We start from the raw sequence: 21,881 nt of genomic DNA on the forward strand, positions 1-21,881 counted from the left end.
AATTGCTTGTATATATCTTGGACCATTTATCAATTGACAAATGGTTCTTATTCATATAAATTCTTATGCATTTTGGAAATAAAACAAAAATGAGCTAAATTTCTTGCAATGAATTCTGCCCCCCCACCCCCACCCCACCTTTCCCTTTCTGCATTGTTTTGGTCAAATTTTTAAAAATTTACATAATCAAAATTATTCATTTTATCTCTTGTGATGCTTGCTATATCTTGTTTGGTCATGAACTTGTCTTCTATTCACAGATATAAAAGACAATTTTTTTTCTTGCTTCTTTGAATTTGGTTATGAGATCACCCTATGTGTAAAGTCATCTATTTGGGTTTTTGAATCTGATATATTTTACTAAGAGCCCCTTCCTCCGATTGTTGCGTCCTTTGGAATTTCATCTGATGAAGTGCTCAAACAAGTCTCACTTATCTCCTCAATCTACCTTGGTTCTCCTGACTTTCCCACTTTGACTCTACATAGGGCCATTTCCCCAACTCCTTTGCAGCTCCCTTGTACATAATTATCTTCTTCCATCATTGGAATATCAGCTTCTCAAGCAAAGGGACCGTTTTTTTCCCCCTCGCATTTGTATTCTAGCACTTGTCCTCCTCTGGCACATAGTAAACACTTAATAAATGCTTTTATGTAACTTGATGCAGGGTAAAATAAACAGAAGTAGGAGAAAAATTTATACAAAGAACAACAATGTAAAGAAAAATTTTGAAAGGACAATGATCAAAGCCATAACTGTAATCATCATTATCTAGAATTTATGTAGCATTTCAAGGTTTGAAAAGTTTTTTATTTAAATATTACCTAAATTGAGTAATCATGCTTACAGAGAAACTATAATGACACATTATCCTCCTTTTAACAGAGAAGTGAAGGACACAAGGTATACACATATATAGATATATAGATACATATAGAAATTGGTAGGTAAAGGTGTATAAGGAAGAGAAGAGGAATAGTGATGACCCAAAAAAAGGACATTATGACATTTTAAAAAAATATACAAGAGATAGAATGAAATTTGGAAAGGAAGCACAGACAAATACAAAAGTTTTGAGAATAATGTATAGAATGTATTATGTATATTTTCAATTCCAGCAAGGTTAAATGTAGACTAATAGTTTTATACAGAACCTTCTTTGTGATCTGCTATATGAATAACATTTTTTTCAGTCTCTCAATTTACTCTCAATCCAAAGTTCAGAGTAAAAACAAAATTTAAAAAGAAGATATGGCTACAATCATTTGGGGAAGATAGGGAGAAAGCAATTACTGTTTGCACATCATAAGATTATCAAACTCTGGTGTACAATAAGGTTCTCAAAGACTCCACCAGATCATTGTTTCAAAGGCTATTTTATTTGTAGCTCTATATACCTTCCAAATGCACATAAAGAAGAAACTTAACAAGAGCATCAGGGCAATCCAAAAGCTTTGACACAAAGACCTACAATACTTACTGAATATCCTATCTAAATATAAAGCAAAATGGACTTTAAATTGAGGTTCCAATTCAACTTACAGATGGATGGAATGCATTAATGTAGTATTGTTAAGAAATAAAAGGAAAAAAGGGTATGTGGGTGTGGGTGTAAATAGATGATCTCTAAGGTCCTTTAACTTATAAAGCAAACACAAAGTTTTGGTCATAAATGTCACATGATTTTCATTACATGTATGACTCCCCATTTTTTTGTGGTTTTAAATACTTCAGAACAACCCCCTCACCCTATCCTCAAATATACAGACTATGAATAGCTAGGAATTGTTTCTGATATATAATTAGCTAAACACAAGTTAGAAGATGAGAACTTACCAGAATTGCAGGATACCTGCTGTGGGGGTGGATGTGTCTGATGTGCTAACGACTGATGCTGATGATTCTGATGGTGCTGTATGTGTTGATGTGGAGACGGATGCTGGGGATGTGGAGACTGCAGCTGGCTGTGTTGTTGTGGGTGTGGTGCTGGATGCTGAGGACGTTGTGGATGCTGTGATAAACCATGCGGTCGATGGGGAGGATGTGGAGATGGCTGTGTGTGCATCTGGGGGTGAGACAGAGAAACTTGTGCCACGGAATTATTGGCAGTAGCACCAAGACCACTGCTGTGGCTATTCGATAAGCTGCTTTGGCCACTGTGTTGGTGAGAGCTCACGGTATTGCTGGGAGAGTGTTGATAGGAACATGAAGTGTGGGGTGGCTGGGATGATTCAGAAGGGATGCTCATCAAACCTAAAAATAGTAAGGAGAAAGAAATTTTTTTTGGTAATTTTTTTAAAATAAAGAATATTGTTTTAAAATTTCTGTCTCTCAATTTACTCTCAATCCACAGATGCTGTGATCTTTGCACAAGAAGCTTGACCACTTATTTTCAGGAAGACCTTTGGAAAGCAAAGAACTTACCTTTACCAGGGATGGGGGAGGACAGCAGTAGATATTCATAACCCACAGGGAGGAATCAAGATTTCTAAAACACTGGGATAAATATTTCATGTATCACATAGCTTCATCTTACTACACAAGATTTAAGACCATGCATTAGAAACCTCACACTACAAATCTCATTTCATATCCTCTAGACGAAATTTTAAATTTAGGAAGTACTGAGGTTATCTTAAGATAGTTCATTTACATCACACGTTCTTTGAGGACATATGACTGTTAATTAATCTGTGTGTATATGTTTGGGGTATGGAAAGGAGGAACTGGAATTCATGTGTCAGCCTTGAGATACTTTTGCTTTTTAAAATACTTTTGAAATTTTTATACATTTTTTTCAATTACCTGTAAAAACAATTTTTAACATTTGTTTTTATAGAATTTTGAGTTCCAAATTTTCTCCCCACCTTCTCCATCCTCGAGAGGAGAAACACTTTTCAAAAGAGAAATATCTAGAGCACATTCTGATAGAGCCTAAAATATTAGGTATCCTGGGAGGCAGCCAACTATTATACACATTAATCTTTTTTTTTTTTTTTTTGGGGGGGGGGGTTAGGGGGATGAGAGAAATCAGTCTTGAATGATTCGTCCAGGGTCACACAGCTAGCTGAATGTCTGAAGCTAGATTTGAATTCAGTGCTTCTAACTCCAGGGCTGGCATTCTAGCCACTGTGCCACGTAATGCCCCTCTTTAACACATGGAGGAGCAAACATTTAAGTTTGTTTTTATTTATTTACTCAAAATATGCATTCTAACTTCCCAATTTCTTATTTTCTTTTATCTTTGCATTAAAAAATATGTTCTTGGCTTTTTTCACCCTCTTAGCTATAGTTCCCTGAAAAAAATGTTTGTCTAACTAGGTCACTTCATATGTTTCAATTTAATGAAAACAGGATATTATGCCACACAAAGAACAGCTTCATTCAGAAACTAAGGTAAGAGTAACTAATTCTTAATATTCCCTCAGTGGATATGAATCGACAATTGAAAGCAACTAATATTTACATTATTTTTCAACTGCCAAACTGGTTTCCCATGATTTATTATGTTACATTCTATTGTTAAAACAAAATGCTCATGATCAGGGTTTTAATCTTCTTTCCACTTTTTCTTACCCCTTTTATGACAACATATATATTCTGCTTGTGTGCCCTCTCAAATTTCCATGTTACTATCTTATGTAAGCTAGAAGCCACCTTCTGCTTAAAAACTTAATCACTCACTCTGGAAAAATCCATATCATTCCAGGAAGCCATTCTTCAGTCAGAGAATGTAAAGTCCATAAGATCAAATAAAAGTAGATCAACCAAAGTCAAAACTACTTTTATGCTTTGTCTCATTATATAATTGACATGTACCCAATTGTCTAAAGAACCTAGTGTCAGACTAAACATATTTGGTTTATACAAAGAAGCACCATTTTAACAAACATCATCAACACAACATCTGCTTCATATAATAAGGCTATTTTCACATCCCAGCAGATGGACTATGACAACATTATTTTACTGATCCAGATATAATGTATTTTATTAAATGGAAAAAATATTGTGCAATGGCCTAAGTTTCTTCTGGAGTCAAGATATCTGATGAAGATATCGTTGCCATGATTTGTTGTATTTACCATAATATTTGAGTGCAACATAAAAAATTAAAACTGGCAATTTTGGCAAAAGACTGTATTGAAGCTCAAAAAAAAAAAGGTAAGAACTGACTCTTGAAACTGGAGAACTCATTGTTAAAAGTGATTATCAAGGTGATTCACAAAGGAGGGGAAAGAGAGGTGATTACAGTTCAAGAGCTAGAAGGGATCTTAAAGATCATCCAGTTTTAGATGGCTTCATCTTAGATATGAAGAAATAGAGGCCCTGGAAGGTTCAGTGGCATCATTTGTTGGTGATAAAAATCAGAGTTAGAACTAAAAGAGATCTTAGAGATCTAATCTAACTTCCTTACTGTGTAAGTAAGGAAACTAAAGGACAGAGAAGAGAAAGGATTGACACTAAGTACACAGAGCTCCTTAAGAGGAAAAAGTCTGACTTGGAATGCCAAGTCATCTAATTTCTGATCCAGTGCTCTTTCCATTATACCACAATGAAATCATTATATATCCTTTGGGTATTGTCAATTCTGTTATTTTAAGATCAAGCTATTTAAATCATGGTTACTTAAAGAATCTACATGCTTTTAACCATGTACTATCCAAAAGAACACCAAATATAACAACTCCAAAAGGCATTTTTTATATATAAGCTAATTCAAACTTTAGCACTGAACTTGAACTTTAAACCTTGAAATCAGCTACTGAAGCAATTCAACTTGATTTACCAATTATCAACTCTCAATATTTTCCACTGACATGTAAAAAATCATAAATAATACAAGTAGCTGAGCTGAAGCATAAACAGATACTCTGCAAAATAACTTTAAGAAATATACAGAATAGCATTAATTCTCTCATTTGATTTTATACCACTTGGCAAAAACCATATTAGATCTGTATAGGGCTTTCAATGCTAGGCACAATTCAATTGACTTGACAGCCATCATCCTACATGTGCATATCTTCAAGGAAAAAGTGCTCTTGATGAGATAGGGATTAGAACTCTATTCTTTTTTTTTTTCTTTCTTTCTTTTTTTATCTTTAAAGCAAAGCCATGGTATGACCAGAAGCTAGCTTATTTCTACTGCACCTTAGGCCAACAACAACACTATACTTACTGCCCTGAAGTGGGTACTACCAGATTCTTATGGCTCTACCTTTGCTGAGCCTTACTTAACATACCACTAACTCTTACACACACACACACACACACACACACACACACACACACACACACACACACACACACACAAATGAGATGTACTTCTAATATCCTAATACCTCTGGTTCCTTAACTGCAGGCAAACAACTATGAAGAGTAGGAAAAGATAGCAAATACCTGTGAAAATATTTCTTAAATTGCAAAAAACTCACCTTGTTGGCTAAGTGACTGCTCAAAAACTGACTTATAAAGGCTTCGAAATGAGGCACTAAGATCTTCAAAATTATATTCTGAGAAAAGTAGTTGTTTGTCTCGTTCTGGGATGCTGTATTGTGGCTGTGGCTGCTGCTGAGGAGTTAATGACTGAGAGACTGGTTCTGGATGATTTGTCACCTAATATTAAAAGAAAATACTACTGATTCTAGACTTTATATTTGAGTTTATGCAATTACCAAAACAAAAACAAAAAAATTTACAAACAGTAGTTTGCATGCTAATAGAATGTAATTCAAAGGGGGACAGGGAAGGGAGAGAAACACTCTTCTTAAATTGGCTGTCTATATCATTGAGATGATTCTATCTATCTCTGGCTTGGATGCCAAAGATGAAGCACATGTTGAGTGTCATAGCCCTGTGAGTTAGTCACTATCCCACCCCAGAATCAGCACATATTAAACATCAATATCTCTCACTCCCACATGCCTAAAGGCATTAAAATCCTGATATATATTGCTTTTTGAATATGACTAGGTCCCATTCTATTAGTTAGAGCAGTCAACTATACCAAAGTTCTTTCCACTACTCAATACTGGCACTTATTTTTCTTAATTTTTTTAAAGTTAAGAAACTTTTATATGAAGTAGGATTTGGAAATTTCACTGTGACCAAAAAAATTACCTTAATATCTATTTTATGATTTCATTAAAATCTGAATGCTCAAGCACTTATAGGATGTAGGGTACTATACACTATAGGAAAGGTGAAAACTAATAAACACTGCTTTCTTGGCAAGCAGGAATACTGTCACACTACTGGACAACTCAAATTTTGTGACTTCTATTTCTTATACAACTGTTGAATTAAAAAAACAATCATCCTTTATTTGTTTCCCTCTTAACTTCTGGGAGACAAAAGGAAACACCAAGGAGAAAACAAGAAAAAGATGGGAGTAAAAACAAGGTAACTAGGTACAAACTCCAAAAGAAACAAAAGGAAATGGAAGGAAAATAGAAGAGATTAGTGTTTTGAAAATTTTAAATAATAATCCTTTATTACAAAGCAATGAATACTAGCTAGTTTTATAAAAGAATTACTTATTTTTGAGAGTTTGAATTAAGTAATACAAACTGTCAGATACTTAAATGCATTTTAATATCATACTACAACAAAAATCAGTGGAAAAATATTTTGATTAAAAGTTACAATTCTTATTTATTATATGGTCCATTATTTTTAAAGTTGTTGAAACTGAAACTAAGAAGAAGTGGACTCAACCAATACTTGAAAATGATCTATATTCAAGGCAATATGCTTTGAGTTATTTGAGAATAGTTATTTTAAAAATCGAGTTACAAATAATCTTCTAAGAAGCATTTGGGATCACCATCTAGGCAGGAAGTAGTTTTTCCAAAGCCTATTTATAACCTGTTAATTGTATAGCTCTATATTTAAAGCTACCCCTTTAAAAATCTGTATCTTTCACTGAATTTAGTTCTAAGTTCTGATTGTGAATTAAAATATAAAGGGCTGAAATATAAGCTTACTGGTGTATAGCTGTGCACACTTCCAACGCTGTTCAAATTAACAGATGCCAAACTCTGGTCCGAGAGACTGTTGTTAAGGCTACTGCGAGGACTGTCACTGCCATCCTGATCTGGATTATATAATGTTACCTAGAATGCAAAAAACAAATATTTGGGTAAAGATCAACTAAAATTGCATATACTACTTTACATGGCAATTTTACCACAGTACTCTTACCAAGAGAATCTACATGCACAGCTATCACAATCAATGTAATCATTCAATAAGATTAGCTTTCAAAAATAGGTTTGGATTACAAATTTTTTTTAAACAAATACTTATTTACAACTCACTCTGCTAAAGAATAAGTTTTGGCTCCGATGCAAAAAACAGGTACTAGAGGAACACTGAAGTTAAAGAAGGCAATACAAGCTAAAGAGTCTGTTATCACTCTATTACCTATTATCAACTCCCTCTTTTGCAGCACTACATATACTACTATTAAAATAGATAAAGCACCAGGCCTGGAGTAAGGAAGGCCTGCGTTCATATTTGGCTTCAGACACTTACTAGCTCTGTGACTCTGGGCAAGTCATTTAACTCTGTTTCCCTCAGTTTCCTCATCTGTAAAACAAGGTAAAAAAGGAAATGGCAAACCACTCCAGTATATCTTTGCAAAAAAAAAAACAAAAACAAACAAAAAAGCCCTCTTAGTGTCACAAAGAGTTGGATATGACTTAAAAACAACTTAACAATTTTCCAAGACAGCCCAACAAAGCAAGGCAGACCATAAGCAAGCCTTCCTGTTAGGATTTTTCTCCAATTCTAAGTCTTCTACTTATTTTACATTTGCTAATCAACTCCTCATAGATATTAAAAAGTTTTCCAGTATTTCCCAAATACATTTCAGAAATGCTCTGACTAATGTACAAGAGTTTTAGATGAATTAGTCAACATTTCCCAAGAACCTATTAGCATTCTTGTTGGCATTCAGACAGAAAGAGGATACTTAATTCAACGAATATAAGTGCAATTTGTTGGCAAAGTATGTTTAAAATATAAGCTTCATTCCCCATTAATACACTTGCATTCTGGTTTATCCAACCAAGTTTATTTAAGCAGGTTAAGAATAGTTGGTTTGCCAGAGAAAAATCACTCCAGAACTTCTGATAAGTAGAACTAAGAGTCCATATTTTAGAATACAGGTAGATAATCCAAAGACTGAAAAATATCTAAGTATCCTGGAGAAATAACAAGATAAAACTTATTAGAGATAAATGAAAAGTCCTTCAGTATATCAACTACATATCAACTATGATAGACCTATAGTAGATCTAATGAAAAAGGCTTAGAAGTTTTAATTAACTACTCAGGGATTCAGTGTGAAGATGATCCCCCAAAAGTTAATGTGACCTGAACTGATGCTGAGTGAAGTATGCAGAATCAAAAAAACATTGTACATAATAACAACAAGATTATGTGATGATCAGCTGTGATGAATCTGGCTCTATTCAACGATGTGGTGATTCAAGGCAATTCCAATAGACTGGGACAGAAAATGCTATCCACATCCAGAAAGAGAACTATGGAGACTGAATATGGTTCAAAACATAGTATTTTTACCCTTGTTGCTGTCTGCTTGTTTTTTTTCCTTGTGGTTTTCCCCGTATGATCTTATTTTTCTTGCATAGCATGATGAATATGGGAAATAAGTTTAGAAGAATTGCATGTTTAACTTCTATCATCTTGGGGAGGAAGGAGATGGGAGAGGGAGAAAAATTTATAAAGTTCTGCAAAAGTGAAATGTTGAAAACTATCTTTACTAAAAATGTCATAAAAAAATTAATGTGACCCAACAACATGCTAAGAGGAGGATACACAGAATGCAGAATAGAACAGCTTGTTCTTTTACCTTTTTTGTTACTACTGGTCAGATTACATAAAAAGTTGAGTCCTGGAGCAGCAAAATGGCACAGTGGATAGAGCACTAGCTTTGGAGTCAGGGAAACCCGAGTTCAAATCTGGCCTCAGACACTTACTATGTGACCCTGTCCAAATCACTTAGCCCCAATTGAACTCCTAACCTCCAACAAAACCCAGAAAACTGTGTCCTGTTCTGGGTACCATATTTTATTAGAACCAGTGCCAAATTAGAGAATAGTAGGAGAACTTAAAACGATGCCATTTAAGAATTGACTGGGGGCAAATGAACTAAATATTTAGATAGAGAACAGAGAATATCTAGGTGAAGGACTTGATCACTATATTCAAATATTTGAAATGCTGTCTTCTGCAAATGAACTGAAGTTATTTTATATGGACAATGAAGCAGAACAAATTTTACCTCACTATAAATTATTCTAACAAAGAGAACTCTTGAAATGGAATGTACTACCTTACAACTAAACTATAGTGAGTTCTTTACTCTAGTATTATTCAAATAGAGGGCAGAACATTAAACTAGATGACTTCTGATTCTCATTTCAACTCTAAAGATTCCATTATTCATTTCAAAACTTTATAACACAGGTTACAAAAAGAAAATAGATCAGCGAACTTATTCAATAAGCAATAATAAGAATTAAAATTTAATAGGCCAATGTTCAGTAAACTCAACAATATATATAATTTAGGAAAAGTCCCCCTATTTTAAAAAAAAGTGGTGGATAAGCTGGGAAGAAGTTTGGAAGAAAATGAGTTTTAACCAACATTTTATGCCACATACATATACATTTCCAAATGGATCATATAAAACTTAAAAAATCTCAAATAAGGGATAGACTCTACAAAAAAGAAAAAACTTAATTAAAATATTTACATCACCAAAATCAATATATGGGATAAAGGAAATGAGTAAATGAGGGAAAAATTATCACTGCTTATCTTTTACCAAAATCACATTCCTATTTAGATGTATAATTTTAAAAAAAATTGAAACTAAGAGTCATTCTCCAAAAGTGTTCTCAAAAAAAAGAATCACCAACTATTAGCAATCATATAAAAGATTGTTCTGGTAAGAAAAATGAGAATTTATAAAACTCTAGACTTTATTTCACATCCAGAAAATTGGTAAAGATGATTTTTAAAAAAGCAGAAAGAATCATTGCTAGTAAGGTTAAGGGGATAAAATATGCTAATAGTAGAACTATGAATTATTTGACCTTTTCTGGAAAACAACTTGAAATTAAGGAAACCATTAATGCCCTTTGACCCAAAGATTACATTGCTGGCATATATGCCCCAGAACAATCAAAGAGAGAAAAGAAAGATTCCATAAAAATCAATATATGTATAGAATCACATTTTGGTAGCAAAAAAAAAAAAATCAAACAAACTGGGTGCTCCTAGATGGCAGAACAGCTCAACAAATTGAGACACACAAATAAAATAGAATAAATTTTGCTCCCTAACAAATGACAAATATGAGGAAGGGTCAGAAACAGAAAAACATGAAGAGATCTGGAGTCAGAGAATCTGGATTTCATACAGATCAAAGTTTCTTGAACTGTCTGTGGCAACCTTGTGCAGGGGGTCTAACAATGTCGGAGTAGCAAAATATTTGACAACAAACAGCAAGAGGTATCAAATATTTCACTAAGATTTAATTCTTAAGTAAATGTAAGCCTATTTGTCTTATTAGTATGCAAATTTGTTTTCATCTTTAAAAATGGTAAATATTTTATGTATACTAAAGAATTATTTTAAAATAAATTTCTTTATAATTTATTATTAGTGAATGTTTGATTTGTATATCTATCTTATATATAGATTAGCGTAAAAATTTCTTGGGTGAAAAGGGATAGTGAATGAAAAAGGTTTAAAAAGCTCTGATATAGATGACAAATCAATAAATAAAACAAGAAAAGGAAACTAAGAAAGGAACCAAAACAGAGCAAGTTCACAAAATCCTAGAAATGAGAGACTATTCAGGAAAAGAAAGTATCAATCTTTCAAGTATCCAGAGTAGCAAAAGGATAAACAAGGCAAAAAACTATGGAAAAAGTTATCAGATCTGTCATTTAAGAAAATGGAAAGGGCAGGTACAGTTGAGTGATGAGGTAGAAAATCAGGCAGCAAAAGGCTAAAAATACAAATGAGAGAATAAGATTAAGCAATTTAAAGTATAGACAGCTCTAAGAGTTAGGCTACAAAATGGATAGCTGGTACATAACATGTGAAATGGAGCACACTTTGAGTGAAATATGGAAACCTTGAATATTATACAAAAGAGTTTGAGCTTTACTTAGTTGGGAATATACAAAGACAACCCCTTACCCCCCAAAAGTTTGATGGAGATGAATGACAAGTCTAGAAGAAAAAATAAAATAAATCTGGTAGTGATGAGAATTAAAGAATAGGGGAAGCAAGCATAATGACAAAAAAGATCTGCTGGGAGACTATTGCAATAGTCTAGGAAGGTAGTAAAGAGCACTGACACTAAAGCTATGACTGAAAATAAGGATGAATTTGAGATGTCAAAAAAAAAAAAAGGAGAACTGACAGAACTTGTTAACTAAGTGAATTAGGTGATGAATTAGGAGATGTTGAGGTACTGGTGGGACAATCACACAAAGTTATTCTATAAATAGATGGAGATATAGGGAATGATCTATGTAGAGGTGACAAATGAAACCAAGGGAATGAAGAAAATAGTCAAGGCAAGTATAGAAAAATAAAGGGGAGAAGGAGCTAAAAAGAATAAAATAAAAATAACTTTTTAGTACTTACTGTGTGCTAACTATGGAGACATAAAAAGAAAAGGAAGACAGAGCTTACAGTCTAATTGGGAAAGGCATCACAGGTTTGAAAAAATTCCCTAGAAGAGCAAATGGTAGGGTTCAGAGACTTTGAGGGTACAGAATAACTATAAGACCAATGGCAAGCTCCTGGAATCCATAGTTAGAATGTCTTCTCTATCACCACTAGAGAAGGCAATGGGATTCAAGGTTAGTAGAGAGAGGGTTATGAGTTCCCATTTCAAAGGTCAGGAATAGAAGCAGAGGCAGAAAGAAATCCAGAAGTGACTCTAAAACCAAGAGATGAGGAGAATATGTCCAAAAAGTACATATGAGTCCAATGCTGTCAAATGCCAGAGAATTCAAAGAAAGTGAGAACGGGGAAAAGGCCACTTGTGAAATAAGTCAGCTTAGGTAACCTTTTCAGTACAACAAAACTTGTTTTACCAAGGATTGAGGGGAAGAATCAATGGTGGGAAAATGCTTCCACTTAACTCAATGTGTGGATAACTCTTTAAAGAAGTTTGACATATAAAAGGAAAAGAAAGATGGGATGGTATTCAAATAGTGTAGAGCCTCAATTAAGGATGGAATCATATGGAAAAACATCAAGTTTGTCACGCATCTGAGAAACTTGAGAATATTTGTAGAAAATCTGCCAGGAGAAAAGAAAAAACTAAAGATGCATACAAAAGGTATGACTGCTGAAACGAAGTCTGGAAGGAGATAAAACAGAATGGCATCAAAGACATTGGTAGCCTTAGGAAGGAGTAAAAAGAACTTCTCCTCTAACAGAAGATGAATTACATTGCTGAGATGTTTTGAGGAGACAAAAATGTGAATTAGAAGGTATCACTGAAATTTGAGAGAAGGTATCAATTACAGTTGAGAGTGTGAGAAAAAAATGAACATTTTGGAATTGTACATAGACAATAAAATAGAGTAGAATTATTGAATAATAGTAAAGGCACAATTATAAAAATGGTTTCAAACCAAAAAAAGGCCATGAGAAAAATAAATACTTTGAGAGATGCTACAAAAAGGATTACTAGAGTTAGCTATATATTTAACTAAAGGACCTTTGAGGCCCTTTCTAAATAAAGTTCTCAGTTTTCAGTCCCCTAAAAAAAATGGAATGCAATTTTATTATGTGAATTCTAAATCAAATTTGGCAATTGTGTTTTACTATTTTAAAATCAACATATCAAAAGATTAAAATAAATTCAGTTGTCAGTAAGGGGTTAAGTTTTATTGAGGTACAAACTAAATACATTAATGGTAGTTATATGACTACTTTCAAGGCCAACAGAGGAATCAGCATTTGGTCTCTAATATCTTTGCTTATTCTAACAGGGAAATTTAAGGAAAATAACAACACAACTTATATTTTTAAGTTATATTTTTCACAAGGCCAAAAAGTGATCGAGAGAGAGAGAGAGAGCAAGTGTGTGATGTGTATGTGTACATGTGATTGTTTGAATGAATTACATTTCTGAAAGAAATTGGAGATTAACAGCTGTTACAAACTTGCACAACTCTACTGCTGCTGATAGTAGCAGCCAGTGTATACCAAAGGAAAAAAAATTTGTCTCAAAAAAAATTATATTTTAAACACACACATACAGACACACCCAGAATTCTAATGGAAAGTCTCTGATATCTCTGGAAAAAAACTGAAGTATACTAAAAAGCTGGCTTTCCCACATTCTATACATTTACAAGGTTTCTCTTCAATATGAATTCTGACTTTCCTAAATGATGGTCTAATGCCAATGCCATTTTCATCTTCATTACAAGAAAAATTAAATCAACTCAAATGCCATCTTCTACACCAAGTCTTCCTTCCCCCAAGGTATTTTGTATCTGTTTTGCACGTATTTGGTATATACTTATGTTCATAGTTTCCACTGCCACTACTTGAGTACAAGGATTGTTTCTCTTGGTCTTTGTATCTCCAGTGCCTAGCAGAATTCCTGGAATATGGCAGAAGCACACAATAGTTTGCTAATTAACGTATTAAATGAATTAAAAGCTTGCCCATTCTTTGCCCTGCCACAGTGCCCATATTAATTTTGTGACCAAAGCAACTGAAATGCCTATGGAGAATACAATGTTACTAAAGTGAGCTCTTCTACTACAGGCATATGTAACTCAAATGCCAGGCAAAACAAAAGGCATCACCCATTAATATGTTCTGGGTTTTCAACTTAGGGATTTGAGAATAGAATAAGAAATCCTGTACACAGGACACACGGACACCTACATTTTAGAATACTTCTAAAAGTCTGCCTCTTCTGACCTTGCATCACAATGAAAGTCTTAATTGGCCACCATGTGACTATATATACATAGAGATACATGTTGTGCAGGTACACACATATATGGGAAAAGATCACAGTACGTTCTAAGATGCCAGTTAAAATAGTAATAATATACGTTAAAGTTCACAAATCACTTTATTCATAATAATCCTGTGAAGTGTATAGATATTTATCCACATTTAGAAAGTTAGAAAACTGAAACTTGTGGACAAGTTATTTTTCAACAGGTTTCAAAGAGCTAGTGAGTTGTGAAGGAGGAACTTGACCAAGATCTTATAAGGCCAAATCTAGCACTTTTATCACAACACCAGAAAAGACCTTTAATATTACTGTTATTGAATGAGGTGATTCAGGCTAATTCCAATAGACTTGTGATGGAGAGAAATCATCTGCATCCAGAGAGGGACTATGGGGATTGAATGTGGATCACAACATAGTATTTTCACTTTTTTTATTGTTATTGTTTGCTTGCTTGTTTTTTTTCTCATTTTTTTCTCCTTTTAATGTGATTTTTCTTCACAGCATGATAAATGTAGAAGTATTTTTACAAGAATTGCACATATTTAACCTATATTGGATTACTTCCTGTCTAGGGGAGAGGCAATAAAGGAGGAAGGGAGAAAAATTTGGAATACAAGGTTTTGCAAGGGTGAATATTGAAAACCATCTTGGTATATATTTGGGGGGGAAAAAAGCTATTACTTAAAAAATTTGTTACACAAAACATTACTTGAAATAAGTGGATCAATTTGTCTTAGGTTTTTTGGTGGGGGTTTTGGCCATAAAAAGATATGGGTAAAAACCTTATCACACAAACATCAGTATTATGGAAATCTCTGTGTTATGACTTCCAAATAATTCACAATTGTGAAAAGAGGAAGAAGGTATAAATAAATGGGGAGCCCCTTTCCAAGAGTTAGCCAGATATTTTTCCCTTTCCTTCATCCTTATCAAAGTCTTCTCTGTAGCATCCAAAAGGAAGCAAACTATAAGCCTAGAAAAATATTAGCTATAAGATAATCTTTTTTCACCCAAGAGAAAACATCAATTAGCAGAGAATAAATAATTCTCAAAATTCTCAAAAAAAAAAAAAAGAATATCAATCTATATTGATACAGATTATAAGAATCCTATTCTAGCAAGTCCATTTCTATAAGTTCAAGAGTTTTATTTCATCAGTGAAGATACTTTTTCCACTAACACAAAATATTTCCTTCAAGAATTACTTTTATAACTTAATAGGGGGGCTTCAAGAACTGCTGTGACCAGAAAATCCATTAATTTATGGTACACTTTAGTGACAAATTTCTTCATTATTAGTTGGATAGGGCCATTCAATTAATCACTGAGACCACAATTAAGAATTTCTACCTTGGCAAGAACAAAAAAAATTGATGTTCTGTAAATAAAAACTTTCAAGAACCCAGAGTCACTTCAACCCATCAAGGCAATTCTATAGAGGAACCAGTCCACAAACCAAACTACTACTAATATCTCTATTGTGGTGCCATGTTTAAGAGATACAAGTTTGTACTATTTTCAAATTCAGTCACACAAAACATTTTAAAAGTATGATATAGGGAAGTGAAATGAATTATGAAATAACATCTTGACATTAAAAAAAAAAAAGAAAGAAATTACTTTGTTAGTCACAGTGTTGATTGCCAGAGTTGGAGAGGCACTTCCCGAAATAATACACTCCATTCCCAAAGAATCTGAATCTATGCTATATGGAGTTGAGGCCTAAAATGCAAGAACAAAACAAATAATTAGCAGCTTATAATCTGAAACAAAGTTAATACAATTTTAAAGGATTTCACTAAGTTTTCCAGTTTGTTTCTTTCTACTATTGGTTTAAAAAAAAAAAAAAGATTAACTATCCAGTGGAGCCTGATTTGGCCTTTATAATTTTGTATCTTGCTATAGCCTAATTCACTGAAGCTATCTTAAATTATGAAGCTTAAGTTATCATTCATCCACTATCCATTAACCTGAAAATAGAATATGGTATATCAGATATTTTTATAAGTAGATACTTCAGCCTCTATAGTGATACACAAATCTACCCATCCCACCCCACGGGTGGGTGGATGTTTGTGTGTGGGGATATCGGTATATGTTTTTCCCTGGAACTCAAATATTCACATTCTGGTTGTACTATAGAAAGATATATCAAAAAAGCTGGGTTTTCTACTAGTTGGGTCAGCATTTCCTCTGTAAATTTGGTTCAGTAGAACAATAATTTTTAAATAGTTTTATTTACAGGGTTGTTAGATCAAATGCATTTAAAAATCAATTACATACAAAGATGGGAGGATGCAACCACTTTAATATCAAAGGATTTCAGAACTAATAAGAACCATAGAGGTAACACAGGTCAACTTTATAGAAGAGGAAACTCAGGACCACAGAGATTAAGTAACTTGCCTAAGGCCACACAGTTTCTAAATGACAGAGTTAAAAATCAAACTTGAAGTCTTTTAATTTGAAATCTTGTCCTCTTTAATAACTAGATCAGAAGGAAAATGGGATATTTCATACCAAAAAACATAAAGGGGCAATAAGTATTATTTTAACAAATATAAGGGGGACACAGTATTTAAAATTAAGACGATAAATATGTGGAACAGTGAATAAAGCACTGGACTCAGTGATTTGGTTCATCTTCTTTGGTTCAAATCCAGCCTCAGACATTTCCCAGTTGTTGTGTGACTCTGAATAAGTTACTTAATCCTGCTTGCCTCAGTTTTCTCAACTGTAAAATGAGCTACCGAAAAAAATGACAAATCATTCCAATGACAAATCATTCCAGTATCTTTGCCAAGAAAACCCCAATGGGGCCAGAGAGTCAGACATAACAGAAACAAGTGAACAAGAACAGTAATATTAAGACATAACTATTTTATGAAGTTGTGTGGTAGCTCTTTTACAAAGGAGACAGAAAAGGTAAAATATAAATTAGAACAGTACAAATTATCCAGCTTTCAAATACAGATGCCAGGTAAATTTTTCCTTAGCTACTAAAGAGAAAAATAAAGAGGAAAAAGAAAAACAGCATGTTGATATAAGCCCTTGGTTTCTAATTCTGTGTTAAGGCTCAGATTAGGTATTTGGCACAAAAATCTGGAAGGAGCGTCTAAAAGAAGGTCCAAAACAAACAAAAAAAAAAAGTCTACTTGGTGAAGTATTTACTGGGTCATAACAAATTGCCTTTCCACTAAAATTCCTCTTCTAGGACCCCTACAAGACCAGACTGCTATCTGCAGCAATTCCTATTATTGAGGACCATAAGGGCCAGTCATACACTAGCTGTCTTGAGTACTGGCTTTGCTGTATTTGGAAAGGATGATCACCACAAGATTAGTCATAATAGGAATCAGAGCAACTCATGAAATGCCTTAAGACAAGAAGGATCTATGATCTGCATTGGAAAAGCAATTACATATATCAACAAAACTATTATCTTTTAGAACTGAAATTCCAAAACAGAAACATTCCTATAGTGTAGGATAAAATGATGAGGAAAATAAAGAGTGCCAAGTCTCTTGGAATAACTAAGATTTACTGATCTTGGTATAAAAATAAACATAGCAATAGACCTTCATAAAGTGCTTTATGGTTTACCAAGTGTTTTATATAAGTTATTTTTACAATAACTCTAAGAGGAAGAAAGTAAAAGTATGTCGAGCTTCATTAAGTGTTGAAAATAGAATTAAAATCCAAATTTTAATATTTTAATCTAGTCATTTGTTTACTATACCAAATTATCTTCTATTCTACTGCTATAGCTTCTTGTGATCCTGTGTATTTCTGTGGGGATTCAAGGGGTCCCCCAAAATATTAGGGTTTCAGACAAAAAGATGTCTCAAAAAGACTTTGCAGATCCATACCCACAGAAGAAACTGAATATAGATCAAAGCATTCTCTATTACTCTATCTCTCACTTTTATTTTTAACTTAATTTTTCTGGAGGGTTTTTATTTTCATTAATGTGGGAGATCTGTTTTCTTAACTTTTATAGAAATGTTTTGCATAACTTTACATGTAGTTTCTTATTTGTGGGTGGGGATAAGGGAGTAAATCTAGAACTCAAAAATGTTAAAAACAAATGTTTAAAAAAAAAAAAAAAGAATTTGCAGGTTTAGACCCATCCCCTAATTTAGAGAGAGAAGTTTATAATAACACAAGCGGGCTAAATTCCATAAAGGAACTAGCAATTGAGCATGCAACAAGCAAGTTGTTTTATAGGGGAAAGTGAGGAAAACCAGGTGTTTCATATGTCACTGATATACTATATTGTGATTTTGAGACAGAATTGAGGAATGGTCAGGTTCTTCAAAGAACATGCAGTTTGGACACTGTGTGTACACGTGTTCTCCCCATATTCACTAGGCGAAAGGGGAGAAGTGGAGGGATGGGTAGGAGGGATTCTCAGGAGGTGTATTTTTAGGCCTGACTTATCACTAGGTCAAGAAGCAGACATCCAATTTTGTATTTCTTCTGTGTTAATTTTAAACATCCCATTGTCGCTGTTCATTAGCTTCAGGCATACAATTATGGCTGGCAAACAGTCAGCAATTTTTGGACTTTAACATCCTGACTGTATAAGGTAAACTAAGGCAAAATAGCTTAAGGGAAGTACTACATCATTCCTAAATGGCTGTATTCCAGTAAGAAGGCTTGAGATCTGCACTACATCATCCCCAAGGCCAGGTAGCCTGTGGAGATCACATCATTATGAAGACTAGCTATAAAAACAAAATTGTTTTACTTTATGATTTTCTCCAAGTATTAGACAACAGTAAGGTGTTATGATAATAATCATCTAAATGTACCTTAATTTTCCCTAATTTAATCTAATTTCCCAATCTAGGGTAGCTTATTCTAATTTATCCATATAATTTCATAACTAACTTAGAGAAATAAGAGAAATCAAAATTCATTAGCCTCACATTCAAAGTTACTCATAATCTGGTTCTAAACTTTCTTTCCAGAATTCTAATATTATTCCTCTTCATGTGGTCTATACACCATATTCAAAAAACTCATGTATTCTTTCAAATCGGTCTATTTATTATCCTTGAAATATATACTAATAACATTTCATGTAAATAGAAAGCACTAAGGATTTACAAAGCATTTAGACTATTCTTTGTTGTTAGGCTGTCCTTCCTTCCTCTCCCCTCTTCTTGCTAATCTTCACAAGCTGAAATCTTATGGGGAAGGTTATTTAGTGCTTCAAGGACCAACTCAAATTATAAGACACCATTTCCCAAATTTTCCCAGATTTTTGTAGTGGAAAGGAATTTCTTCCTTCTCTGAATTCTAGCACTATATATTTTATGCATATATATTTCATGTAGTACTAATGTGTAAATTAGGTTATAACTCCTCAAAAGTTCATTTTTGTAATAATCTCAGCAGCTAGTATATAGTCTTATGCAGAATAAGTAGTTCAATAATAAAAAAAAAAAGATTTCTGAATGTATTTCCCCCTGCTTCTTAGATTAATCAGATTTCTTTATTTCCAGAGAATTCTAGACAAGTACCTCATTTAAGTGCCTCCAATTAATCAGGTGTAAGAGAATGCAATGGACATGCATTTTAGACATAAAAAGTAATTGGTTTGAAGCAAAGAGATGGATTAGGGACTCTGAGAATAGCAAAATGGCCAATGTGGATAAAAAAAAAAAAAATCAAGCTAAATAGTTTCTACTTCAACTTAAGAGGAAATAAAAGAGACAGTGAAGCCACTGATATTTACTCTGTATAATCATCTTGACTTGATACATAATTATGGTTTCCAGTTGGGCACGAAGATGAGATGAAGAATCTTATTTTCTAATAAGGTTTATTGGTTCAAACTGTGAGGAGACATGGCTTTGGTGAGAGAAATTCAAAGACAGGATGGCTATCTGTTCCTCTGGTTTTTCAAAGAAGAAATCTTTAGAATTAGAATAATTTAATTAATAAATCTGTATGAGCAGAACTAGGAGATCAATATATACTTCAACAATGATACTGTATGAGGATGTATTCTGATGGAAGTGGATTTCTTTGACAAAGAGAAGATCTAACTAAGTTTCAATTGATCAATGATGGACAGAAGCAGCTACACTCAAAGAAAGAACACTGGGAAATGAATGTAAACTGTTTGCATTTTTTGCTTTTCTTCCTGGGTTATTTCTACCTTCTGAATCCAATTTTCCTGTGCAACAAGAGAACTGTTCGGTTCTGCACACATATATGCTATCTAGGATATATTGCGACATATTTAACATGTATAGGAGTGCTTGCCATCTGGGGGAAGGGGGTAGAGGGAGGGAGGGGAAAAATTGGAACAGAAGTGAGTGCAAGGGATAATGTTGTAAAAAATTACCCTGGTATGCATTCTGTCAATAAAAAATTATTTTAAAAAAAATTTAATATCTGTATCTGGAAGATTTTTAACAAACAAAAAAACACTAAGTTAAAAAAAAAAAAAAACACTTCTTTGGAAAAATCTAGGATCAAGAAATGAAAAGTGTGGTGAATGTCTTCTTCAAAAAGAGCCAGAAGAGCCCTCTTTGTAGTGGCCAGAAACTAGAAAGTGAGAGGATGCCCATCAATTGGAGAATGATTGAATAAATTGTGGTACATGAATATTATGGACTATTATTGTTCTGTAAGAAATGACCAAATCAGTTCCAATAGAGCAGTAATGAACTGAACCAGCTACACCCAGAGAAAGAAGTTTGGGAGATGACTATGAACCACTATATAGAATTCCCAATCCCTCTATTTTTGTCTGCCTGCACTTTTGATTTCCTTCACAGGCTAATTGTACACTATTTCAAAATCCGATTCTTTTTGTATAACAAAATAACTGCTTGGACATGTATACATATATTGTATTTAATTTATACTTCAACATATTTAACATGTATTGGTCAACCTGCCATCTGGGGGAAGGGGTGGGGGGAAGGAGGGGAAAAGTTGGAACAAAAGGTCTTGCAACTGTCAATGCTGAAAAATTATCCATGCATAATCTTGTAAATAAAAAGCTATAATAAAAAAAGAAAATTATTGAGAAATAGAACAGTCAAAATGGGATTATTATAAGGTGAAAGATCATCAATATGTCTCAATATGTCCAAGATCTATGATGCCTTAAAGAAAAATAATACTAGGGAAAGAGCTGATGAAAATAAACACTGATATGATTCTATCTGTATATATAGATATCCATTAAAATTTATTTTAAATATAAAAATAGAGCCAGAAGATTGTTAAATATGTAATAATAAATGAAAACTGATCACATCTTAAGAGTAACTGATTCAAAAAGTTATTAAATTGTGTATACCCTTTGATCCGGCAGTGTTTCTACTGGGCTTATAAATTCCAAAGAGATACTAAAGAAGGGAAAGGGACCTGTGTGTGCTAAAATGTTTGTGGCAGCCCTGTTTGTTGAAAAACTATCAATTTTTTCCCCTTAAATTGCATACATATATACACACAAAACTGAGGAGAAAATGACCTTCTGGAAAGTTTGACAAGAGAGCTAAGTAAATGTAGATTGTTTAGAGAACATTTGTGGATAAAAACAGAAGTCAGACAACAAATAAATATGAGTTGCATTATAATGTTAACTCCAAAGATTCTATCAGTGAAGGCACTTCAACAAAAATTGCTATCACTCTATACTTTAACAAACTTTCTCTTCATAAGTTACTATGGGTGAAAAAATTTTATGACCTAGGCCAACTTTTTGATGGTGACAAAGTAATTTATTAAGAAAGCTACCAAATATACTTTTCCCTCAATATGCAACAAGGAGAAAACTTATGAAAAGTGTGGAAAATAAAAAGTGCGCAA

The 21,881-nt window shown here is 33.4% G+C and overlaps 1 protein-coding gene across 2 annotated transcripts in view; it reads right to left on the reverse strand.

The window, feature by feature from the left end:
• The window catches only part of FOXJ3 (forkhead box J3), a 145,002-nt gene that overhangs the window by 22,513 nt on the left and 100,608 nt on the right, over positions 1–21,881 (reverse strand). The window contains exons 6-9 of one of the 2 annotated variants that reach the window (XM_051987914.1): positions 15,666–15,767; positions 6,988–7,116; positions 5,437–5,617; positions 1,835–2,251 (exon numbers count right to left, since the gene is read on the reverse strand). In XM_051987914.1, the coding sequence (XP_051843874.1) occupies positions 1,835–2,251; positions 5,437–5,617; positions 6,988–7,116; positions 15,666–15,767 (829 nt within the window). The remainder of the gene's footprint in view (positions 1–1,834; positions 2,252–5,436; positions 5,618–6,987; positions 7,117–15,665; positions 15,768–21,881) is intronic. The other variant, XM_051987915.1, reaches the window with a different exon arrangement.

This window comes from Antechinus flavipes, chromosome 3 (genome assembly GCF_016432865.1).
Source record: "Antechinus flavipes isolate AdamAnt ecotype Samford, QLD, Australia chromosome 3, AdamAnt_v2, whole genome shotgun sequence".
NCBI classification, from domain to species: domain Eukaryota; kingdom Metazoa; phylum Chordata; class Mammalia; order Dasyuromorphia; family Dasyuridae; genus Antechinus; species Antechinus flavipes.